General features: G+C 40.2%; 2 protein-coding genes across 2 annotated transcripts; both read right to left on the bottom strand.

The window, feature by feature from the left end:
* Window positions 1-795: 795 nt before the first annotated feature.
* LOC140244777 (dynein regulatory complex protein 9-like) lies at window positions 796-25,910 on the bottom strand. Its single transcript, XM_072324395.1, is given in 11 exon segments — window positions 796-1,392; window positions 1,395-1,463; window positions 3,630-3,731; window positions 5,951-6,082; window positions 7,309-7,383; window positions 7,664-7,794; window positions 21,128-21,151; window positions 21,154-21,234; window positions 22,294-22,427; window positions 24,786-25,033; window positions 25,723-25,910. Coding segments are annotated over 11 exon segments (1,179 nt in total). The 5' UTR covers window positions 25,849-25,910; the 3' UTR covers window positions 796-1,335.
* LOC140244775 (uncharacterized) lies at window positions 11,588-15,129 on the bottom strand. Its single transcript, XM_072324394.1, is given in 3 exon segments — window positions 11,588-12,143; window positions 12,578-13,870; window positions 13,873-15,129. Coding segments are annotated over 3 exon segments (1,890 nt in total). The 5' UTR covers window positions 14,341-15,129; the 3' UTR covers window positions 11,588-12,014.
* Window positions 25,911-27,496: the final 1,586 nt, after the last annotated feature.

The raw sequence follows: 27,496 nt of genomic DNA, 5'->3' as shown, positions 1-27,496 counted from the left end.
AGGTGTCTTTATCAGAGAGTTATGATCAGTATTGAAAGTCAGCATCAAGAGAGCATAAGTCTGGGAAGGGTGAAGGGTGTGGGAGAGTGTTTTCCCATCCAATAGCAGGGGCTTTCGCAATATCTGTCTATTCTTTGCAGTGGCCACAAATGAACTTGTTTTGCATGAAGTTCTTTTTCAAAACAGAGATGAGACATGCCCACGTATGTTCAGTAACCAAGTGATATCACGCTGCACACCAACCACACAAATTTTGTACTGCTATGTCACTGTTTGCATACATCTTTTCTGAAGCAGAAACATCAAGGAAAGACACATCTAACAGATTCATTCAGTCCGCAGTTTATTTATATACATGAAATCACACTAACATCTGAGGACGGATGGTGTTGATACATATTTTAAACATTATATTCCTGCACCTCAGCGCTTGGACACAGTGTATTTCAACAATTTTAAGCCCATATGTGTGAAATATTTTGGACAACATGGAGCAGAATGAAAATTCAACAGGGTGTCTTGAAAGGCACATTGACTTATAATTTTTATCTGCAAGATCATTACATTGATACCACAGTCAGGAACAATACAACGTAGACGTACAAACACAAATTTAAGTTGAGTCCATCTTTTTGATTACCTGTATAATTATAGCAACCATGCTTAGCAAATATCGAACCACTGTAGAAAATCATGCACATGGATAATAATTTGGTAATAGTAATCTCCAAGACATTGTACAGTGATTCATGGGAGTGGGCCCCTCCCCTTCCCCCCCCCCCCCCCCAATCCACTAAAATAACAAAATGAAGGGAAAGACTGGAACTCCGCAGTAGAATCTATAATGCATGATTGATACTTACTTTTCTACCTTGTACTGTAAAACCATACATTGTGATGATACACTTTCTGGGCAAAAGTATTGCAGGTAGTTTGTTTGTGACACTGTGATTATGTGGTATGGGAAAAGAACAAACACATGCTTTTCATTTAATTTCTTTTTAATCTCTGTTTAGAAACATATCTTGAAATAACGGTGAGATCTTTTCAAGTTAATTGATTCTCCCCATGACAAGTGAGATGGCTGCAAGCAACACTGCGTGAATCAGCCATACATTTATAGCTGAAAATACTGGCCCTACATACAAACAATATGTACAGTATCTAGCAATGTTGGTCACATTGGCCCAGCAAATTTGCTTGTGGGAGCTCCCGTCCAAATCCATCGCGATCTCTAAAACATTTTTACAAGACTTCTGTGGTTAAATATCTACATGGAAAGCAGTGCAAATAGAAATTTGATATAATCTATGCGACCAAGATGGCAGGATGTCTCTACTTCTTCTTTTTGCCTTTCTTCTTTCCCGAACCCTTCTTTCCTTTCTTCCCTTTTTCTTCTTCTTCTTCTTGCTGTACGGAACGAGGTGCTTCCGGACCATAACGCCTCGCCACCACGACTGGAGCTGTGATTTAAAGAAAGGAGAAATACAGTGTATAGCCTTTAGGTATGAGTTAAAAAAAAAACATCATGGCTGAGAAAAAAAAAAGTTTAGAAGAAGGAAATATGGGTAATCTTAAACATGCTGTGAAAAGGGAATTTGTTTGAAACAGTACTACGTGAGAGATTACCAGAGTAAAGAACAGGAAATGATATCCAGCAGAGTTTCTTCTACAATTCATGATATCCTTTTCTGCTACACTTTAAAAATACAAAGACCCATCCGTATCAAGATATGACTCACATCCCACCTTCTGAGCCTGTAACATAGCGACAAAGACATGTTGAAAGAAAACATTTGCCTTCATTACTTGAGAGTAGGAGTTATGTAACTATGACGAAATAACAACCTATCAGTCACATATACATGAATTTGTCATATTTGTCATAGAGAAACTAAAAAATCACCCAACCCTTGTTAGTATTTGCATAAAAAACAACAGAGTTGCCAGCAGTTAAGGAAGTGTTGTGGTTTTTTTTCCTACATTGTTTCGTTCATTGACACTGCAAAACCAGGAGGGTGTGATCCACATTTTGACACAAGATACTTCTATGTAAAAAAGTGCAAATAAGACTATGCAAAATCCCCCGACTAAGATAATACGAGACAGCTTTCACTATCTCTTTTTGCTCTTAAAATATGTCATGCATAGATGTCTAGACAGGAGGACGTATAACAAGAAGGCAAGATACTGAAGGGATATCCATGCTGAGAACCCATCATGAGTCATCAGAGAAGAGACAAAGAACCCTTTAAAGGGAGCGTACAGTTTTGGTTGAGACCTAATTTCAGGTTTCTAACATTTTTTGGTGAGATAATGAGAAACCTCTTATGAAATATGAAAGAGCATGTAATTCTATGAGGAATTCAACGTTTATTTGATGAAAATTGGTTTTGAAATGGCTGAGATATCCAAAAAAGAGCGATTCTAATAAAGTGTGGGACCCACACTTTATTATGATCGCTTTGTTTTACTTTGTTTTTGGATGTTTCAGTCATTCCAAACCCGATTTTCATCAAATAAATTTTGAATTCCACTTAAAATGGTATGGTCTGTACTATATCATAAGTGTTTTCTTGGTATCTCGCAAAAAGTTAAAAGCCCAATTCTCATCTCCACCAATACTGTACCATCCCTTTAACATATCTATTCATGTGGTTGAGTGTAGATTTAAGTCAGTGTACAAAATCAGTAATGTTTCCATGGTTGTTAAAGTTCATGTTTCTCTGTGGGGACAACAAATAATGCTACTTGTATTTCGTATCCGTTGCCAGCGTCTCTTCTTAAACAACTCAGATAAAATCTTCACTCTTTCTAATCCTTTCAGATACATTAACATCTTTGATTGGCCATAAAAGAAGGTTTTATAAGTAAAAAATGTGGGCTCTATCGTCCACACTCTCAGGGCACTTTGGGGGTTTAAAAGCAAGATATGGCATTAAAACTAGAAAAACATTAACATGCAAATATTTGGTAGGTTCAAGAGATCAAGGAAGCAATCTGTCAAAGACAGGTACTACATTGTATTTATCAGTTTGAACATCTATAAATCATCATCATTGTAAACATATTCTAAACTACATCGAAGTAAAACCCCCTGAACATAGAGACTACATACTCAACTACAAGACATTAAAGTTTCAAGAAGTACTTGTCTCAGAGTACAAGCAAAGTTTAAGGGGTCTTAAACATCACCAATGGTAAAAAATTTTGATTTTACACAAATGCAAAGGAGTCAGAGAATGATTTGAATACATAGCGATTGTGAAGCATGCCGACAAAGACAATACGATCGCATAACAGAAACTACTTAGGGACAATATGACAGATCATATATCACTGCTGCAAAACTATGATTATATTTTAGACAGGAAACTCCTTCTTCAGGAATGGAAAAAAAAAACCTAAATCAGAGTCCCATTTCAGGAAACATGTTATCAGTAGGTAGCAACTGCCAAATTTCTATGACAAATTTGCTGTTAGCCAATCAGATGCAAAGGATTTCAGTAGCTTATAATAACTATTGTAACTTGTTATTGATAACAAGTGTTATGAAACAGGGCCCTGATCATTTGATTTCACGTAGTGAGAGTTGACACTGTTTGCTTGGCAGAAGGAATTTGTCTCACCATGATGCAGGACTTCAACTCCTCCTGCTCCTGCTCAGCCTTCCTCCTCGCTTTCTCCTTCTCTATCCTGTCCTCCACACACACCTGCTCATACTCCACATACTGCAGTGTGACAAGTAAAGAATAAACATAAACATAAACAGTTATACACAGAAAACATTTTCCGGACACACTAAGAAAGGTAGCATTCTTTCACAGGAATGAAACCCACATCATGTACAGAAAACGATATGAAGAAAATTGAAGAGAATTTCACAAAATTTACTCTTTATGGAAACAGCGCTCTCTCTCAACTTGTTACTGACATATGTTAAGGGTAATGTCATATTCCCCCTGCTTTCTGAAAGAATATGTCAAGTGTTGTTTAATCATGATAGAAAAGTGAAAACATGTTGAATTTTCTTTATATTTCCTTTATATTGTTTTTCATACATGACATCATATAGTGTTGTAATCTTCTCATCCAGCAAAGGCTGCACAATAAAACTTTAAAAAATCATAACTTTTTAACAGATTCTCAGACTTTCATCACACTTCAATGATGTGTTCTACTAATATTGCTGCATTCTCTCAATTCACTTATATTTTGGATTTCATTCTTCTTTAAATCCACAAAATACTGTAATGGGATTTTAAAAAAAAAAACTAGAAATGTCGCTATGGCGACTGATGCCTCCGCCATAATGCATGACTCTCCCAATAGGTGTATAGTACAATGTCTTCACAATGTGTGATGACAGTTTCACATAAATGGCAAAATACTGAAATGACAGGTTTGTCAGAAATATCTTGAATGTTCACTTTCCTTGAACTGGGTTTGCTATAATTGTCTAAGAGTGCAGGTACACATATTTGGGGAATTGAGGATTTTTACTTGACTTCTGACCGTCCCTTTTATAAGTTTATGCATTGAGTAATTCTCAAGGTATGAAGAAAGAGTGTAAGTACAGTACAAAATAGGGTTTTTTTTGCATTTAAACCTGGCCTTTGACCCTTAACCTTTGACCTTCTGGCTGGAAATTTCCCAGAGAATCTCCATTAGGTAATACATGTATATATTAAGTTTTAAACTAATAATGCAAGCATTGCATAATATACTAGTATATGGGGGAAATAGTAAACTTTTGAGGAGTTGACCTTGACCTTTGACCCCTTGACTATTGACCCATGACCCCTAAGTTCCCTAGATAATCCCTGCCAGTCAGTACATGCGTATGTACCAAGTTCAATGAAAATACATTGAACCATTTGTGAGAAAAGTGAAATTGTAACATTTTCACCTAACCTTTGACCTTTTGACCTTTGACCTTATGACATGAAACTCTCTCTGGAGAATCTTTACACAGTAGTACATGTCTACACTATGTTTCAAGAAAATACCTTTGTGCATTGCATAGATATGGGGAAAATAGCAACATTTTTAGCATTTGACCTTGACCTTTTGACCTTTGACCTCTTGCCAATGTCACTTAAATCTACTCAACTAATTGCCCCATCATACATCATCCTTGGACCAAGTTTCGTGAAAGCTGCTTCATCCAGTCTTGAGTTATCGCGCAAAGAAATACAATTTCATGATTTGACCTTGACCTTTGACCTTTGACCTTTGGCCGATTTCACCCAAAATCTAATCAAGTAATAGCCCCATCATACTTTATACTTGGACCAAGTTTGGTAAAATTCCAGTCAATATTACTCAAGTTATCGCGTAAACGAATGCGGACGGACGTACGTACAGACGTACGGATGTACGGACGTACGGACGTACGGACGTACGGACGTACGGACAACCCGAAAACATAATGCCTCCGGCACCACTTCGCGGCGGAGGCATAAAAATGTGCTGAATTTTGATAAGCTCAATATGATAACTCTGTGGGCAAACACACAAACAAAACTCCGGTTTCTCACAGATATAAAGTAATGTGGTATGTTATGTATCGCTCCTGCAACCCTACAATTAAGAGTGGTGGGGGGGGGGGGGGAACCCAACCAAACAAACAAACATCATACAGTTGCACTATCATTATATCGAACACAGTTATAACAAAATTCCCGTTACAGCAAGGTCAAAATTAAGGCCCAACAGTATCCGCTCTATGTTTCTTATTGTTTATTTGTGCGGTTATAAATATAATTTTCAAAACAATGACAGAAACCTGCTGGTCCCAATAATTTTGCTATATCAGGAGTCCACTGTATATGCAGCAGATTTCCAAAACCCCTAACGGCAATTTTTACAACTCCTGGATAGCTCTCTGTAAGACATTGGTGGGAAAAAAAAAATCAAAAGGCGTGAAATCTACAGCATGCGTTCTCACCAACTTGGTCAGTTCCTGCAGCCTGGAGAGGTCATTGGCCTTGGATGCCTTGAGGACCTCCAGTTCGTGAGTCTTGGCCTCCACATCCTTGTCGTATTTCTCCATCCAGTACTCCACTTTCTCCTCCATCTCCTGATAGTAGGGAAGGCAAAAATGAAATGCGGTAAGCTCTGCGCTCGAGTGAAGATTGCTTTGCTAAAAGCCAGAAAGACGGTCCTTAATTTTTTTCCCCCACAAATTCATCTCGTGATCACAACATCACCATCACGTCATCACAACAGCCAAAGTTGCAGTCGATTATCAGGTACAATGTAGGTAGAAGGAAGAATCTAGTCCCCTTCACTTTAGATATATGTGCCTTTCATTACGAGTTAAAACTACAAATTTTGTGTGGCCGAATATTTGGCTAACATTAATATGTGAGGGGCTAATGTTAACATGCGAGTGGCCAAATCTTCCCATATTCAAATTTCACAAAGCAAACTTAGTCAATGCTGCATTGACCACCATACTGTACAATTTTGATGCCCTCGCTCTGTTCTATTCATGCATACATATGTATGCTTCTGGTTTCACATGCAATGTGACTAGTAAATCCTGTTTTTTAAGCCAAAGCAGATTTTGGGGTGCATGTTGGTGAACCAGGGTCTTAAAATGAACGATGTTCATCGACAAGGCCAAAGTGTAACAGCTGGAGTTTATCTAACATTTTTTTTCCTTAGTATTTGCATGTGAAATTCTGTGATTTTGGTCATAAAGAAATTAAATTCAAATGACTGTGGTGACTGCTGGAGGATTATAAGGACTACCCGGTCATTAATTTGTTATTCATGGTCAGCTGTCTAAACTGAACACTGGCTTGCTAAACTGGGATCCGGGATTGAAATGGAATGATACACATGTGTACACATGCAGATTTTATACACATGAACATCTATGCAGTAGCTTCGTTTTGCAAACTGTATTTTCATTTCCTGTTCAAACAATAGAACACAAAGGGGAAGTGTGTGCCTTTAATATACAATATATAAATGCTCGGTTAACAACACCATGCAGCAAGTTCATGACAAAACAAGTTTCTAAACTGCTCAAACACAGAGAAAACACAGAAATATTAAAACAGAGGACATGCTTTTATTTGGTTGTCTAAGAAATTATGCATTGTGTAAAAAGATGTACATCTAACAAAAAACAAAAAACAAAAAAAAAGACAGAAGGAATTGAATGCAAATCTCTCACTGATTTTGTTAAAGTATCCAAACAAAGTCTTATGTCAGAACAGTACTTGCCAAAGAGAGTCTTTCCCTTGCAAACTTTTATGTGAGCAAATTGACATTTCATTGCTGGAGCAAACTTACCGTTTGATGACGCTTGAGGTATGTTTCAATCTCTGTATTCACCCTCTGCTCCTCATCAATCTTTTGCTTCAGCAGCTATGTGGAAATGAGAAAATACACAGTGTGTGGTAATTTTTGATAAACTGTTAACAATTAAAATTCTGAAATGTTTGTGCTGCGGCAATTTTTAGCTTTTGGTTTGTTTGTTTTTTTTGTCTCATATACAATGTATAAGGCCAACTTACTTGCGCATCTACGTTTGGCAGTTTAAAACCAATAACTGGATATAAGATAGAAGTGACAGATGTCAACTTCCAGGGATCTACATCTTCTCTGCAGCCTGGTATCCTAGCAACCAGAGGACACTGTTTCTCACCTCAATCTCATCCTTCATCTCCTTCTCTGTGAGGGAGCATCTCTTCTGCGTCTGACCCATGGCTACCTCCGCGTCCTTCTGGACATATTTGCCCTCCATGCTTGTCTTGGCCTTCATCTCTTGCAGCTGATCTGTTTTTAAAGTTTTGGTAGAAAAGCGGAGGACGCAGAGATCAAAATCACTGTCTTCCTACTCCCTTGCGACGAAGTTTCAATTATCATTGTAGGGTATCTGCTGCATACTGTGAATATTTTGCGAGGTTTTTATTTTCGCGAATTTCATTAGTCAGGTGATGTAAGTGTCACATGGGCGGACTTAAATAATACTCAATCACACTCGTGCCATTCACTTTAATGTACAATTTAATATAAGCATTTGTGGAATATTTACAGGACTGAAATCGAGGAGTTGTGACCAACATAAAATGCAAAATCAAAATTCTGAGTGAGATAAATTAAATTACAATACTGTTATATTCGACAACCATGTAAACGGGACCCTGCCTTGGTCCGGTTCCACTTGTAATTTTGGCTTGACACTTGTTCAGAATACTTATAACAGCTTCACTATCAATTCGTTGTCCCTGACAATACCACTATCTGTTATCAAGCGCCACACTATTTGGTTCACACCACCGTAGTGCTGATCCTGAGATGACCAGCCTGCACGCACGACGGTTTACCGCGGTTATAACACTTGGCTTCAATTACACTGCTTCCGTTTACATCCGGGTTCTGTGCTAACCCGCAATTATCCTGGAGTATATAAATACCAATATTCAAATTATGTGCACATTATATTCATCTTTTTACCAATTTAACATGACCTTCATCTCTCTACTTCAGCGACACTTCCACATCATAACCAATCATGTCTACAGGGTGTCATGCACCCGCCAGGTTCATCGCTCACCTGCGTTGTCCACAGAGTCACCTTAATTGTCAAGCTATTCGCTTCCAGAACATAACTGATTCGTGGGTGGAGCGTCCTTGTATGCGAGGTTGCTATTTTAGCTCCCAAGTGTCGCGAGGACCCGCGTTCCGTATTCACTGGCGTCCAAGTTTCTCCCTAGCGAGGGGCGGACACAGTCACTCGGCTGGTAATGCGTCTGCCTGGGAGTAAACTTGACCTCGGCCTTGGCGCCATCTACAAAATTATTTAAATGCAACATATACCAATGGGGTGTGTTCTAACCACACACACACAAAGATTATCAGCTTAAAATCCTGACATCACAGTGAAAATTTGAGAACTGCATACGAAATTCACATAATGAAATGTTTCAGACATTGGGAATATAACAGTGCATAGCTTATCAAACATCACCGCATCGTTTTCAAAAACTGTACACCATTATAATATACTTTATCACTTATTCACGGGGTTCTCCGGGGCTATATGTGGTGCCCTGAAACACATTCACATCCTTACACGCGACAAAGCGGAAATCAAATCGCAATTTAACTTACCAATGACCGGTGTAATATAACCAAATTGCCTCTTCTTGTCTACTGGAAGGCTGCAAAGGCTGTTGGAATATGCCTCCTGGCAGCAAACAAAATCTGAACTCTACTCAGCCAGTACACAGGCTGACGGTAAGGTGGACGGGCGGCTCCTGGCCGCAACCGAAATTGGGCTTAGACACGAAATTATCTTGCCAACTGGCGCCTGGGTGTGGCAGGTTTGTTTCCTGCCATCACGGAGCTAACTCAATGTTCTCTCGGTGAAATCAAAATGGTGTCTGCCCCGAAAAGATCCAATTCTTCTGTTAAATTGCTACTCGACTACGACACTCCTTTTCGAGGCATTTGGAATATTTGATACAACTAAAAGGACTTGAACGAAAACACCTATACCGCACTCTCCCGGAACTGGAGCTATTTCCTGTCTTTTCTTTCTACATTAATTGACATGCGAAACTAAATGAACTCCTCTCGGTCATCGATGGCGCGACTTGTAAAACATTTACACCTGTCCTAGCACTTTCTCTCTCTCACTCTCGCTTTCTCTCTCGCTCACTCACTCGCACTCTTTGTCTCGTCATCCCTACGCGTAAACATGTTTGTCTAGTTGAATGACCGATAGGTGATGTACATGAAACAACCTGGAAATGCATTTTCAATGTGACATTTCACTCCCCCTTTCGAAAAATGCATTTCATAATTAGAAGAAATTACTTATAACACTATCTTTCTCTCTACAGCCGGCTTAGTAGGTCTGCGCCAACATTCTCGCTGCCGCGGATAGCTTCCACACGGAATCTGTAGGGTTGCAAAGCCAGAATCCAACGCATTAGCCTCCCATTTGCAGGGCTAGCTTTGTTCATGTACACTAGTGGGTGGTGGTCTGTTTCTAACAAAAATTGTCTGCCGTACAAGTATGGTTCGAACTTCTTTACTGCCCAAACTACAGCTAAGCACTCACGTTCTATGGTTGAGTATGCTTGTTCTCGTCGAAGCAGTTTTCGGCTCGCGTAGGAGACTGGAAATCGTTCGTCTTGGTGTGTCTGGAGGAGGACTGCTCCTAGTCCAACGTTGGAGGCGTCTGTCCTGAGGATGAAGTCCTGTGACAAATCTGGCAAATGAAGGATAGGGGGGTTAGAAAGTTTTTCCTTCAGTGTTGTGAAGGCCTGCTCTTGGCTCGTTTCCCATTTTACCTTGTTTGGTTCAGCATTTCTGGTCCTGTCTGTGAGTGGTGCGGCGACGGCGGCGTAGTTCGGAATGAACTTCCGGTAGTAGTTCGCCATACCTAGAAAGGATCTGAGCTCTCGTTTGGTCTGAGGCTGACTTACCTCTTGGATGGCTTTGAGTTTTTCAGGGCGGGGTCTTACCTGTCCGTGTTCGATCACGTGTCCTAGGAATTCGACGCTTGTCTGTCCGATGAAGCACTTACTTGGTCTAGCAGTGAGGTTTGCGGCTCGTAGTCGTCTGAAGAGTTCTGTGAGTGTACGTAGGTGTTCTTCCCACGTGGTTGAATAGATGAGGATGTCATCGATGTAGTTCACCGTTCCTCCGAGTCGGTCTAGCAGTCTCCTCATCAGTCGACTGAAGGAGGCGGGAGCGTTCACTAAGCCGAAGGGCATCATTGTGAACTGAAAGAGACCATCGGGGGTAAGAAAAGCGTTTAGTGGTTTGGATTCGGCTGCCATGGGTACCTGCCAGTATCCTTTGCTGAGATCTATTTTGGTGAAGAACTGTGCATGGGCGACTTTTGTGAAGAGTTCATCTTGATCTGGTATGCGTTCAGCATCAAATACAGTCACTTTATTGAGTTTTCTGAAGTCTACACAAAACCGGTTGCTGCCATCGGGCTTTTTAACCAGCACTATGGGGGAGGCATTGGGGCTTTTTGATGGCTCAATTACTCCGAGCGATAGCATGGTTTTTACCTCTTCTCTCACTGTGTCTCTAAGAGAGTGGGGAATGGGATATGGTCTACTCTTCAGGTGTTCATTTCCTTTGAGTTTGATGTGGTGTTCGCCCAACGTGGTTTGACCGGGAAGATCAGACAGGACGTCTTTGTACTCGTTGAGGAGTTCGTTGACCTGTTCTTTCTGTGGGGAGGAAAGGGCTGAGTTAATTGAGACATCGTCAAGTGACTCTTTCGCCTGAAATGGGAAAGGCTGTAGGAGAGATGTGTTAGTTAGTGGTTGCTGCGTTTCTTCCTCGTCATCATTTTTCTCTTCGCATTCGATCACGGCGGTACAAGCAGCTTCGGCATCTGAAATAGAGGGAACATCATTTCTAGATACTTTTTCAGAAGATTGATGTGGAACACCTTTGGTTTCCCGTTGAGGTCGATCCTGTAGTCCATGGAGCTGATTTTGGAGATCACGTCAAAGGGGCCCTTCCATTGTAGAAGGAGCTTATTCCTGTCAGTTGGTAGGAGTAGGAGTACCTTTTATCCGACTTGTAGCTCCCTGTGTTTTGCCTTCTGATTGTAGTATTTTGCATACCTGTTTGCTGATTTCTGAAGTTGAGTGTGGGCGTTGCGGCATGTTTCGTCGATCCTGTTTCGGAGATCAAGTACATAGTGGTAAGTAGACTTGGTCTCACCTGTTTCGGCTTCTCCTGTCCAGAGTTCTCTCAGGATGTCGAGGGGTCCGCGTACCTTCCGGCCGTAAAGAAGCTCGAACGGGGAGAGCCCCATGCTCTCTTGTGGTGCTTCTCTCACTGCGAATAGAAGGGGAGTTATGTACCTGTCCCAGTCTTTTGGGTTTTCAGCGCACATACGTTTCAACATTTGTTTTAGAGTGCCATTGAAGCGCTCAACTAGTCCATTCGCGGCAGGGTGATACGGGGATGTAGTGAAGTGTTTGATGGAGAGTAATTTGCTTACCTCTTTCATGAGATCAGATGTGAACTGAGTCCCTTGATCGGTCAGCATTTCCTTGGGGATTCCGACTCTGGTGAAGATGCTCACTAGGGCTTCTGCAACTCTTTCTGTCTCGATGCTTGGGAGTGGGATTGCCTCGGGGTACCTAGTAGCAACATCCATAACGGTAAGTATGTACCTATTTTTCTGGTCAGTCATTGGGTGTATTGGTCCAACTATGTCTACAGCAATGCGTTCGAAGGGGACTTCGATGAGCGGCATCTTTCCGAGGGGGACCTTGGTTACACGACCTTTTGATAGTGTACGTTGGCAGACGTCACACGATCTACAGTACCTGGTAATGTCAGAGTTCATACTGGGCCAAAAGAAATTGGTAAGTATCTTTTCTGTTGTCTTTTTGGTACCTTGATGCCCTCCGAGTATATTTTCATGGGCTGTTTGCATAACCTGTTTGCGGTATTGTTTTGGTACTACCACTTGTGTGATTGTTGTGTCAGGGTCCATTTGGGGAGAGTGGAATGAGCGATACAGCATTCCGTCTTTGTAAAAGAAGGAAGAGAGACCGTTATTGCGACTTACCTTCTCTGAACGAGTATCGGCGAGTTCTCGCAGGCGGTGTAATGTTTCATCCTTCTGTTGTGCCTCTTTGAGAGCTGTTGGAGTTACGATGTCTTCCATTGGGTGTGGGGTTCTGAGGGGACGAAATGGCTTACCGTCTCGTTGAGCCTGGGCTCTCGTCTGTATTGCGCCGACAGGCATTGGTGTAGCCGTCCAGTCAGGATCTGGGTTGTCTGGTTCTCTTACTCCGGGTAGATTACCTAAAATCAGGTCATAGAGTGGAGTTTTCACGCACAATGCGTTAATTTTCCCTACGTAGAAGGGAGTGTCAACATCTATTCTAGCGACGGGGAGAGTTTTCACTGTGCCATCAATCAGCACGCAAGTACTTTCTTCACCTGTCATTTGGTTTGGCTGGACAAGATCTTGTTTAATGACAGCTCCGCTGCAGCCGCTGTCTCTGAGAACAGAAATTTGATTGTTATTGACTAGTCCGTTAGTAACTGGCATTTGTCTGACCACATGTTCTTTGGTGCATGCTGCACTCATCAACGGCAAGGAGTGTCCACATTTGAATTGGATATGATCTATGGTGGATTCTATTTTGGGGGCATTGAGTGGCATCCGAACCATCATACAAGAAGCCTCAATTTTGACGTTTGTGTTAGTGCAAGCTGGACATTGACAGGGAGTATGTGGATTTGGTTCTACCTGATCAGGTTCCAATGAAGCCAGGTTGTGTTCCGAGGTAGGGGGGTTTCCTTGCTCTGGATCCTGGGCGAGGACTAGACCTGCCGATTTCATGGGGGAGAAAGGACAGTAGTTAGCAATGTGACCTGGTTTGTGGCATATGAAACACGTTCTGCCTCTGTTTCCCTGTTTTGTACAATCACGGGCAAGGTGACCGTGTTGGTGGCAGTTGTAACATTTGGGTTGAGATGGGGGCCTATTTCCTGAAATGTTATTTGGAGGGATTTTACCTTCAGGTCTGGTGTTGCTCCGTGGCATCTGTCCCACGTGCGTCTGGATGTTCCTTTGTGCCGGTGGGGGTGGTTTGAAGGTGCCTCCTCTGGCGTCTAAGTACTGCTCAGCTAGTTTCACCACGTCCTTCGAAGTCTCGGGCTGCCGTTCTTTTAGGAAGATGGCCAGCTCTCGATGACACCCACTGATGAGCTGCTCCCGGAGGAGTAGATCTGCCAGCTCCTCGAAGGTGTGCTCTATACCAGAGAGGCTTACCCACCTGTTCAAGTAGTTCTCTAGTCGGTTTGCATACTGGGATGCCGTTTCTCCTGTTGTCGGTTTGCCTGAAAAAAAAACTTGGAGCGAAATCCTTCTGCAGTGAGCTGAAAGGATTTCAAGAGTGCATGTTTCAAAGTGTCATAATCATTGGATTCCGCACTTGACAATCTAGAGTGGACATCAAGAGCCTTACCTGTAAGCAGTGTGCTTAAGTTGAGTGCCCAGTCTGTAGTTGGCCAGTTTTGATTTTTGGCATATCGTTCGAACCGCTGTAGATAGGCATCTATGTTATCTTTGTCTTCCTGAAATAGAGGCAATTTTGGAGATCGAGCTTTGCACCCATTTGAACTTGATTCGCTTTTGGTTTGCTTTTCACGCGCTATCGCCAATTGTAGCTCGGCTGTTTCTCTTTCCTGTCGCCTTAACTCTAACATGTCCGCTCTTTCCTCTCTGAGTCTCTTTTGCTCGTCTGTAACAAACTGCCTAAGCTCCTCTCCACTGAATCCGAACTTTTCTCCAATTTCAGTTAACTTAGCTAGCTCCATTCTGAATTACCTGAGCACTTATAATACAAGAATGTATTCAGATCGGTTCAGATCATGTACACAATGAATATACAACGGTGCTCCTATAGATAGTGCATACATACAAATGTAGAGGAACCAAAAGAATCACAAATTTTCCTCAACATTTTTCTTTACACTGTTTTCTCCGTTTATATACCCATATGACTTCGAATGGCACGAGTTATTTTCCCGGACAAGCCCCCAGAAAATGTCACATGGGCGGACTTAAATAATACTCAATCACACTCGTGCCATTCACTTTAATGTACAATTTAATATAAGCATTTGTGGAATATTTACAGGACTGAAATCGAGGAGTTGTGACCAACATAAAATGCAAAATCAAAATTCTGAGTGAGATAAATTAAATTACAATACTGTTATATTCGACAACCATGTAAACGGGACCCTGCCTTGGTCCGGTTCCACTTGTAATTTTGGCTTGACACTTGTTCAGAATACTTATAACAGCTTCACTATCAATTCGTTGTCCCTGACAATACCACTATCTGTTATCAAGCGCCACACTATTTGGTTCACACCACCGTAGTGCTGATCCTGAGATGACCAGCCTGCACGCACGACGGTTTACCGCGGTTATAACACTTGGCTTCAATTACACTGCTTCCGTTTACATCCGGGTTCTGTGCTAACCCGCAATTATCCTGGAGTATATAAATACCAATATTCAAATTATGTGCACATTATATTCATCTTTTTACCAATTTAACATGACCTTCATCTCTCTACTTCAGCGACACTTCCACATCATAACCAATCATGCTACAGGGTGTCATGCACCCGCCAGGTTCATCGCTCACCTGCGTTGTCCACAGAGTCACCTTAATTGTCAAGCTATTCGCTTCCAGAACATAACTGATTCGTGGGTGGAGCGTCCTTGTATGCGAGGTTGCTATTTTAGCTCCCAAGTGTCGCGAGGACCCGCGTTCCGTATTCACTGGCGTCCAAGTTTCTCCCTAGCGAGGGGCGGACACAGTCACTCGGCTGGTAATGCGTCTGCCTGGGAGTAAACTTGACCTCGGCCTTGGCGCCATCTACAAAATTATTTAAATGCAACATATACCAATGGGGTGTGTTCTAACCACACACACACAAAGATTATCAGCTTAAAATCCTGACATCACAGTGAAAATTTGAGAACTGCATACGAAATTCACATAATGAAATGTTTCAGACATTGGGAATATAACAGTGCATAGCTTATCAAACATCACCGCATCGTTTTCAAAAACTGTACACCATTATAATATACTTTATCACTTATTCACGGGGTTCTCCGGGGCTATATGTGGTGCCCTGAAACACATTCACATCCTTACACGCGACAAAGCGGAAATCAAATCGCAATTTAACTTACCAATGACCGGTGTAATATAACCAAATTGCCTCTTCTTGTCTACTGGAAGGCTGCAAAGGCTGTTGGAATATGCCTCCTGGCAGCAAACAAAATCTGAACTCTACTCAGCCAGTACACAGGCTGACGGTAAGGTGGACGGGCGGCTCCTGGCCGCAACCGAAATTGGGCTTAGACACGAAATTATCTTGCCAACTGGCGCCTGGGTGTGGCAGGTTTGTTTCCTGCCATCACGGAGCTAACTCAATGTTCTCTCGGTGAAATCAAAATGGTGTCTGCCCCGAAAAGATCCAATTCTTCTGTTAAATTGCTACTCGACTACGACACTCCTTTTCGAGGCATTTGGAATATTTGATACAACTAAAAGGACTTGAACGAAAACACCTATACCGCACTCTCCCGGAACTGGAGCTATTTCCTGTCTTTTCTTTCTACATTAATTGACATGCGAAACTAAATGAACTCCTCTCGGTCATCGATGGCGCGACTTGTAAAACATTTACACCTGTCCTAGCACTTTCTCTCTCTCACTCTCGCTTTCTCTCTCGCTCACTCACTCGCACTCTTTGTCTCGTCATCCCTACGCGTAAACATGTTTGTCTAGTTGAATGACCGATAGGTGATGTACATGAAACAACCTGGAAATGCATTTTCAATGTGACAGTTCGTAAATTTAAAAACATGTGAAAATATGAACTATAATCCTGACATGAATGTGACATGTACGCATACATTTCTCCCGAAAGTATGTTACTCCACAATCAATTTAACCACTCGCAAAATTATCGGGAAGTCCCAATTCGCTAAATATTAGACTTGCTAAATATATGCAGTATACAGTATTAGATAGGACTCCCTACATTCCAATGACCTTGGCTCATTGCCTCTGGTCAATATTTAACATTTCATGCTGTTTCACTTTATTTCCACATCTGATTCAAATACCACATCTGATCTGAACAGTACATGTAGGCCTACACAAAAGCTAGAAACATTACACCCCCCCCCCCCACCACTTAAACATTTTGAGAAAAGACATAACATAAAAACAGTTATCTGTACTGCAACTGATTGACAAATTGCCCTACATCGACGTAAATAAGCATCGACGTATTAAAAAAATAAGCACTGAATTGATCGGTGTTTTAGTAGCAGCCATGATAAAAATTCATGGGCGAACATACTCGAGTATGTCGAGTAAAATCATGGGCGTACATACTCGAGTATGTACACCCATGATTTTCTATCATGGCTGCTACTAAAACACTGATCAATTCAGTGCTTATTTACGGTGATGTAGGGCAATTTGTCAATCAGTTGCAATGAAAACATCTCGACGGAAGAATTTCATGAATTTGAATAAAAACAGTTATCTCAACATGACGGGGATCAACACAGACTATTGTTCTTTCAAAGAAAGATCCCCAAATTTACAGTTAAAGATAACTACATCTAAAAGCAACACATACACTAGTAAAGAAAGGACAAAAAAAGGAAAGGACAAAAATAAATGTGGTTAAGTGTAGTGGGCTCCACATTCATGAATTTATGTACTACAAAGAGTTTATAGCTTCTTCAGAATATTAAGAGTCTATCAGAATATTTCAATCACTTCTGGCATGTCATTTCACAACACTGGACCCATGTACTGGTACATGTATTTGAAAGTGTCTTCAAGACCAGTGCAATATCTTAAGTTGGAAATATAAAATTTATTCTTTCATTATATGGAAATTAGAATTGTAATATTTCTCATTTTGAGTAAAGGACCAAAATCATTCAAAGCCTAATTGTTTGAGTGACGAAAATACATGTCACACATTAAAAGCTGACTAAAATTCGCTTCAAATTCGCTTCAAATAGATATGTAAATCCCAATACATTCTGAACTGTTTTTGCCAGTTATAAAAAAAACCTACATGTACAAAACACTCAACACAGTAAACCATGCTGACACAGAAACATGAGACCAGGAAGTATGATGCATGCATCCCTTTTACTTCTCAGAATGAATATATGATGTTTGTCGCAAGTCAGAGAAAAAAAAAATTTACTTTTCATCTTTTGATTTGCCTAACCTCCCACGCACTTATGATTTAAACCATATTCTTTGGTACTGAAGTGTAACATATGTAACCCAGTATCTATCTTTAGCTACTGTTCTTTCAACTTTACAGGTTTCACTTTTGAATCATTAAGTAAATAATTTACCGGACAGAAGGAACTGTTTAACCCTTCTGCACCTAAACAGCTACAGCACTCTCTTCATGCAAAGCTCTAACTGTGTATATCTGTGTGTGTGTGTGTGTGTGTGTGTGATGTGATGTTTGGAAATGTGCTTAATATCTCATAATCATCCTAATATCATCCTTACTGCTTTTTTAATCCTTCAAGGACAATGTGAAACAAAAACTACTTCAATGTTGCAAGAAATCTGCAGGTGTTAAAGGGTTAATATCTATCACATCTAAACAGAAGTGCATCAGTTAGCCCATTCCCTTCACTGAGGAAAGATGGCATCTGCTGCTAATACTGTGTTTGTTTTAAAAAGGCATTAATAACATGTCGGAAGGTGGTAATATCTTTATTCAAAGTATGGACTTCTGTTCTATTTGCTCGATGACCAATTCAGGGGTGATAAAAAGAAACAAAACAAAGCTCAACTGACGTACAGTAAAAACCGTATTTTGATTTTAACTAGGGGAAACTGCACACACTAAGTGTGCTACATAGGACCTCAATAGAAAATCATATCATATCTGATGAAGAAAAGCACAGTACATATCATAAAACAAACTATTTGGCATCATCTCTGCCAAGATCCATCCCCCCCCACCCCCATTTAAAGACAAAGTGTGGGTCACACTAAGGTCTATAGGGAAAAGACTCACACATTCATACTTCATGATACTCATATCATTCATGGACATACATGTACTTCATACACACACTTACCTATTTTGTATGAAAACACACTTCTCACATTCAACTTGCAGGAAATTTCTTTCCATCTTATTGCGACTCCCAGAGCACATACACTAATTACAAGTGACTCCTGTTATAATGACTGAAGTCCTCACGACTGTCAGTTTTCTTTCACTATACCAAAATTTCATTGTAGCCGAACAAACGAAATACATAATAGAAACACACAAACCATGTGTATATCGTATCTTGTTTATTGTACATTCATCATACGTGGAAATGCGATGAAAGATGTACTGCTATCTCATTAATTTCGTTTAAATTTCACATTTAAGAGAGAGCATAAAGTTGTTCATATTTCCATATTCAGAGAGCGCAAAACGGGCCCAAAATTGATAACGCAGTACAAAAGTTGATGAAAGAGAGTGCAGGACAAACCTGAATTTCAGTGATCACAAATTTGAAAGGCAAGTGAATCAGGAAGCTATTTGATGTTCACTTGCAATTTCCAATCTCATGATTGTGTAATTGTATAGCATTTCAAGTTTGAGTGCATGTGGTTTCAGGGTTCCCAGCATTTGAAGAAAACAAAATTCCCTGATTTTTCCCTGATGAAGTCTCAATATTCCATGATAATTACTTCAACTCATTTCCAGTTTCACATATTATTTTCTATGCTGTTGCAGTGAACTATCTGCAGTATATAGCACTGGTCATCCAATGGTGTTATTTTGACCTGACTACTTTCGATTTTTGGACCAATCAAAATTCCCTGACTTTTCCCTGACTGGCAAAAAGTAAAATAATTTTCCTTGATTTCCCTGATGGGCTGGGAACCGTGGGTTTTGAAGCATTCCAGACACATCTCCACGCAAAATCAAGTGAGAGTTTTACTGTACAGACTGTGCAATTTACGATTTCATGGTTTATTTCTTCTCATGCCCTGCCTCACTCCATATGAACCAATCATAGCAAAGCATTCAAGACTGTACCTTCACTTAAACTTTAGTGAGAATGTATCCTTCCTTCACACTCCCCGTTTCACTTTACATGAACCAATCATAGCAAAGCATTCAAGACACACCTCCACTCGAACGGAAGTGAAAATTTTACTGCACAGACTGTGTAGTTATAGGACTCCGTGGGTCTTTCCTTCTCTGTCCGCGCCTCACTTCAAATGAACCAATCGTATCACAGCGTTCGAGAAACACCTCCACTTCACTGCATGCACTGCATGCATTGCACACTCCATATATGGTGTAGTACACACTTGCATTACGTGACATTAGTTATTACAAGTTCTTCTTGGAAAGGGTGTGTGGCACAAGGAAGCAAATTGAGCGAGTTCAATTTTAAACACACTTCAATGTAAAATGCTGGCCCATGACACATACTCTATAAATGTTTCCTCTGTTATGTAACTTTGTAATCAATTGGCATTTCATTATTATGGAGAACAGTTACTGTGTTTTTCTTTATAAATGGTGCTTTGGAATCATTTTGTTGTAATGAGAATTTCACTAAAGCTGTTGTCCTTTGTTGTATGGGAATTTTGCACCATAGGGTTTGTTTGAGCGCTCTAAAGCGAACTAAAATGAACTGAACCACAGCATACTGTGCTGTACTGTCCCAGATTTGGAGCATTTGAGCACTCTGTTTAGAAAGCGTACCTCATGGTTTATTAGGGAGCTTTAGATTTTCGCGACAGGGACGTTCAGAGGAAAAAAAAAAAAAACATGTTCTGAGCATGCGCAGAAGCGCGCGTCAAGTCGATCTATTTTCAGCTTGCATCGTCTAAGTTTTTCACAACGCGTTCTGGGCTATTTTTACATACGCACAATTTGCGACGTAGGGAGCTACTTGATGCACCGATCATAATATGGGGGTGCCATTTTATTTTTTATACGTTGCGTCCAAGCGTAATCTAAAGCTACTTTTCAGCATGACGCAAGGGAGAGGAGAACGTCCAATGCATTCGTCGTCTCAAACGTCCGCGCGTCACAATCTAAAGCTCCCTGTTTTTAGAGGGGGTCACACATTTTGTGGCAAGAGGGTCATTCACCTGACATGCTTGAACTACTTACATTGTACAGCTGCCCTGAACAAAGAGAATGGACTCTCTGCATTATGACGTATGTGCATCTTATGCACATTCCCACATTCAAAATTTTGGTGCGCTTTTGGGATGCTTTTGGTACCCTTTTGGAGCACATTGGGAAGTGGTCCACTTTTGGCTCGGTACAGTTTGGTGCAGTACACTTTAGGAGCGTTTAAGTGCTCCTCTGGCGGGGGTACAGTACACTTTAGGTGAGCGCTCGAATGCACCCATAAACTTTGATAACAATTTGGGGACCTGAATTCTCACTTTTGTTTCAACAAAATTTTGTTGTGAGCATATTTGTTGCAACAGGAGTTATTTCATTCTGTGTGTATATCATCCCTGATAGAGACACATGAAAACAATACCTTTGAGATGGGCGATCATCTGGTCCTCTGCTGAGTCTCCTCTTCTCTCTCGATGCGCACTGTCGCGATCTGCTTCTGCAGGGACTTGATCTCCTTGCGCCCTTCCTCTTCTCTGAGTTGTGAAAAGAGAGTTGGTGTTAATTATCTTCAGGGCCTTACTACTTTTCCTAACATTCTGCTGCTGAACTGTTTACTGCAAAAATAGTGAATATCTGTGTTCAAATGTTTTGTGTATTTACGTGCTCTCACATGCAGAAAAGTGCATTAACACAAAAAAGGTCACTCATAAGTCAAAATAACAAACTGTGAGTTAAGGCAATAAAATCTTTGTGAAATTTGGCTCATAAAAAATAGTTTTTGGTGGTATGTTTTGCTTCCGAAGCCCACATACTTAATGAGAATGACTGGGTTAATATTCTGTAGAACTTCCAGGGAAAACGGGAAAATACCCCTTATGGGGCATAGCAGAGTAAAAAGGATGGGGATTATTCCATGGCTAGCTCAATAGTTGGCTGCTTTTGATTAACAACACCGACTTTCTATGATCAATGAGAAATCTGCCATCGAAACAATCCAGTACCAGGAAATGACCTTGGGGGTTTCGAAACAATACTTTGTGCACTAATGGCAAATTATTATCCCAAGAAACTGCTACCTTAAACAAACATTTAACATGCATAGTGTTTTTATTAAGTGTTACTATATTTGAATTTCACCTCTTCTTTCAATTTTCCTTTCATTTTCTCTATGAATACATACAAGGATAATTGATTAGCCGCTGTAGATTAGACAGAGCATCTTGAGGGAACCAATCTACACAGTGCAATATGACACTTGTATGTCATCAGTAATTCAAACAGCGCATACATACACTGTAGGCACCTACAATGAGGCACACATACACAAACATACACACACATGCAGCTGTACATTGACAAGTGACATTTATATCATTTGATAGACAAATCATTTCTTTACTAGACCATAAATTTTTGTGTTAATTTATGTATTCCTATACTCCTCTCTCTGTCCAAAACGAAAAATTACTCGTTACAGATATATGACATTTTAGTAATCTTAAAATTAAAAGCAGATTTAAAGGTAGATTTAAAGTTACCATGCCAGGTCACAGACTTATAACCATAGATCATGATTGTGAGCACTGCCTTTCTTGAGGATGGTGTTCTGAAGTTCCGCCTTCTTCTCCGTCTCCATGGATACGGCCTGAATGATGGCCATGAACGTCTTCTCCTTCAACATCTCCTCCAGTGTGTCGCTGAGGACGTCTTGCAGAAATTGTCTGTAGGGGGGAGTGTGTGGACAACCAGTTATCTGATATGTATCTCATCCTGAGTTACTTGCAAAAGCTTCCACTTGATATCATATTTTATCTTTCTGAACATCTCCTCTTCCTCTTCCATCTCAACCATTCATTACATGTAGTTTTTCATTCAAGTCAAGTTGTTTAAGTGTAGCAACTAACACTTTCAATCTTAAGCACACAAATCAAACATACTGTATTCACTATATTTTTGAAGAATATTGCAATGTATCACATACTATTCATTCACTGTATCTTGGAATATGGAAGGATTCATTACCGTACCCAAAGTTTATTTGGATTACACCACACTTGGAGCAAACCATTTTTTTTTTTTGCCCGTTTCATTTTCCACAAATATTTTGTCATTGATAACCATAGAAAAAGGCTAGCTCACTGTTATCTTCACACACATACACAGTGTTTTTTTCCCCTTGTAGATACAATCTGTACTCTTTTAGAATAGCAAAAAAGATATACACTTCCTCTGGAATTAAACAAACTATCCATGTGATCATCGAGCTACAACAAAAAAAAAAGCATACAAATTATGCTCAGTGAGCATTAGGCACAATGCACACTCCTCTGTTGAGAATGAGAGGGGCGTTAAGTTGTCTTGAACACTATGGGTTTAGTGGCAACTTAACGCCCTTATCATTTTCAACAGACAACATGTTACTGCCCAAATCTCCATAACTGGAATGACTTATGTTGTACATGATGGTAGCAAGCAGAATAGGTGAAGAAAAGCAGTTATCTTGCTCCCCTGTTCTCTTCTTAAAATCTTTCTGTGTACATGTAAGTCATCTGGGTATTTTGAGGCACACCACAGAGGAACTACTCAGGCAAATTTTAAATGTGGTATGGCGCTTACATTTTAATGCCATCTCCCTCTTTTCAGAGTATGTGAATGTTTGAATTCACACTGCTCTAAAATGACCATCTTGTTTACATAAGTATATCAGTTCTATTAATTTGTGGTGACATATTCTTTATCTGTTTGCTTCAATACATTGTAGGTGATGCACAGGTTCCTTTGCATGGTGAAGTGTATATACATGTAATGCCACACAAGTAGCCATATTTGTAATCACATATTTTTATCAGTGTTGTGTGCCTCAGTAGTGCAGTATGGGTTCATTTGCATGGAATAATGCCAAGCAAAGTGAGCCATATTTCAATCTATCTGCCGTTCTACAGGCCTTTCCCTCTACATACCAATGGCAGCTGCAATTAAATGACGGCTGGATGCCCCTTGTCATGATTCCACCACATGATGGCGTCCTTTCACTTGCTGAGTGCAAGGTTTGAGAGACCGGCTCTCAAACATTGAAAGGTTTTATAAGTGCTCAAGATTCTTTCGGTGTCTGGTGTCTACAGGCAACTCCTGTTATAATGAAGTCTTCAAGACTGACAGTTTTCCTTTGTTATATCTGGATTTCCTTCCAGCCAAAAAATGAAGTATATAAAGATTTACATACAAAAAGTGATTTTGGAACCTACATGTAAATATATTCACTTGGTTGTCAAACAAGAGTTTCATTATAACTGTGTTTGTTTTACTACCGGAGAGCACTGTAATGATAAACTATGACACAACAATTTTCACTAAAGACATTCAATGAGGAACATCTTGATTATCCAGTATGTGATTTAAAATGTTTTCACAGAAATGAAATCTAAAATACACAAATGCTTGCTCATCACCCCTGGCCCTAAGTCAACCAAATCTCATACTATGCAGGAATTAAAGTACTTTATATACATATAAGTACTTTATACATACACATACACACACACACACACACACACACACATATATATATATATATATATATATATATATATATATATATAAAGTATAAAAAAAAAGTAATGTCGTAGCCTTTTATCTCCATTGAAACTGGTTCTAAAAAAACCTCAACTGGTTTTTAGCCCTGACAAGTTGTCCTAGCCTCTGACAATTTCAGTAAAATCCTTGCTTTTGATTGGCTAAGTAGCTCTGGTCACTGACTGTTACTATGGTAATTGTCAGACACTGACAACTTGTCAGGGCTGACAACTTTCCTGAAATGGTGCTGTTCCAACCAAAGCTATAACAGAAGACTGAGACATCATCCCTTCATTATTGTATAGTCAGTAAAAAGGAGTTTTTGATAGTTCCATCAAAAAAATACATTGTCATTGTCAAATCTACACAAAGACATTAGAGGTCGTGCTGGTTGCAGAAATACACGTATGTACTATATATAATCGCAAAACAAAATACACTGTATATCTCAGAATGTTAAACATGACATTCATAAGATCATCATGATCATAATCATGATCAATCACCTGTCATCCTGCATCTTGTACAGGTTGTCCGCCGTCAGCGGGCTCTGCTTCAGACTTTTCGTAAAAGTCTGGTTAGCGTTCCTCAGGCCACCAACAACGCTGCTGATCTGCTGGCTGTTCTCCTGCAGACGGCCCATGTCCCGCTTGGGTCCACCCCGCAGCTCCCCGCGCTGATGGATCAGGTTCTCGTAGGTGGACTCCAAATTGCGCTGACTGTCCAGAATTTGCGATATTTCATCTCCAACCATCTAGGTAAGAATGGCGTGGATTAATAGTGCCACTTGAAAGGTTGATAGTATCATCACTTGAAATTTACTCGTATTATCAAAAGGAAGGAATCAATTCATACTAATGAGTCAAATCAAGGGACAAATCCATAAGCAATATGGCAAACGAGACACAGACTAATTGGGGTAAGGGTAAGATTCAAATCAAATAACACAGAAAGGATCAGACTTATCTCTGACCAGCTACTACTCTACATGCTATACATGCACTAAATTTCCCAGTGTTTCTTTCTGTTTTTTTTTTTTTTTTTTTTTTTGGGGGGGGTAATATTTTGTAATCAACTAATAGTCATGAAAATAACAACGCATGAAACATGTCACCTCTAGTGACACAAATGCACTATATATCGTCCCCAAAGAGGAAACTCACTATTTTTTTTTTCCTGAAAAGGCACAATACTTACATTTCATTCTGTCACTGTGGTTCTCAGCTATAAAGTCAACCTTTCACAAAATTGTCTCACAAGTCCCAATTTGCAAAAATTCACACTTGCAAAATTATAACATAATTATTAACGAAGCACTTAAATAACAACACACTACAGCACTCTTTTTCTTTGTACTTGTATGGTTTATGTGATGAGCATTAAAATTACTTTTACATGTATATGCATAGAGTTTTCGATTCAAACTTCTCTTTTCGATCTTACCTCATTAGCATCAGGGCGTCCCTCGAATGTCTGTGGCATTATCTTGCCCAGCACAGCCAGCTGATCCACCGTGTCAGCTAGGACAGCGCTGATGTAAACTGAATCGAGAGCTGTGAGCTCCGACATCTTGGCTGTCTGTCCTTTGCAGCTCAGCAAGAAGGAAAGTTGTTACCGATGTCTTGCCTGCAACTGAAGAACCACATCAAAACTGTTAGCAGCCTCAAAACAAAACAAAACAAAAAACACAAAAATCCTGCTTAGTACATCTTATTTGACTGATCATAAAGTGCAGAACTTCTACAGGCATTGTAAACTTGATTAAGGTAGCACCATTCTTAGACTGACATGCTCTGCAATTAAAACATACAAAAGACAAAACACACAAAACATTTTTGGGCCTCAGCAGCAATCTATATTTGTTATATATCTACAAGTATAACAGCTAGTTAGATAATCAAAGCATCAGGCAAAGTCTTTTTGGCCCCTGTGCGAGCACACAGCTTCTAACACTGCATATTTTGTACATTGTAGGCCTATGCAACCTAAACCCCTGCAGCATGTGGACAGACGCCACTTCACAGTCAAGTCAACTTTCAAAAAATGAGTTACACAAGTCTTAAAAAACAACAACAACAACTTACATTCAGAATGGCAAAAGTTTAATTTGAATTAAGTGTTACGACCAAAATCACTCTGAGAATGATCGCACAAAAGAAACAATCAACTAATGTTCAGGCGGTTTATTAACAGTGATATTGTGAGTACAGACTCGTATTCGGTTTTCACATCAGTACAATAATGATCAATAGAAACAGTTATAAATCGGTAGTGGAATCAAAGATCGTAGACGGAATAAGATGGCCAACTCTCGGTCGAAAAGTGAAACGCTGGCAGGAGTGCGCCAACTAGCGTTTAGCGGGGATCAGCGGGTGGTGAAGTTTCCAGGTACGGGGTGAGCGCAGCGCAGACGATTGAGCGACGCCGGCGCGCGCCGCACTTTACCGGTACCGATTTCGATATTCATGCGGCGTATGAGACCAAGACAGGGCATAGTGGGAGGGACGATCTTTGATTACAGGAAGAATGAATTTTCAGGAGGGAGGTTCTAACTGTTAGATCTGAAGAATCATGAGTAGATCTAGGAATTGGTGCAGTGCATTAAACTGCACCAATAGCTACGCTAAATCATCAACTGGTTCATCATTATTTCGATTTCCAAAAGACCCAGGAAGGTAAGAAAAGTGTTTCATCATCTACGTTAGATGTTTAGTACACGACTATTATTACAAACAACAACGTAACTAGTTAGACCATTCAGACCCATGCAACGATGTTGTTACTAGTACAATACTCATCGACTTATGACGCCGCGACGGGGTTCCGTCCGACACTAACAAAACTGAAATTTTTGTCTTTCGATTTAACAGAAACTATGCACTGAGTAGTGCTGATCATCGTCAATATTGTTCCCCATGATACTGCCTAACATTTGTGCTAAAAAAAAAAAAAAAAAAAAAAATCAGGACGGGGGTTGTATTTCCCATCGCTTTTTAAGTGTTTACTGTAGGCAGTGTCGCCTAGACTAGGCCTTAACGTCAGACGAGGGTCTGACGTTACGTCGTTGAGACTGCCGTGTTTGCCGTCTTGCATTCTATTCAATTCAACGTATGCATCGAACTTCACTAACAGTCATATTGAAAATATGAAAACTTCATGTAACCATCCGATTCGATTGAATGAAAACTGTATACTTTCAATGTAACCATCCGATTCG

The sequence above is a fragment of the Diadema setosum genome, chromosome 21, assembly GCF_964275005.1.
Source record: "Diadema setosum chromosome 21, eeDiaSeto1, whole genome shotgun sequence".
Lineage (NCBI taxonomy): Eukaryota > Metazoa > Echinodermata > Echinoidea > Diadematoida > Diadematidae > Diadema > Diadema setosum.
Note: the sequence above shows the minus strand (reverse complement) of the source record. Positions and strands in the feature narration are given on the sequence as shown.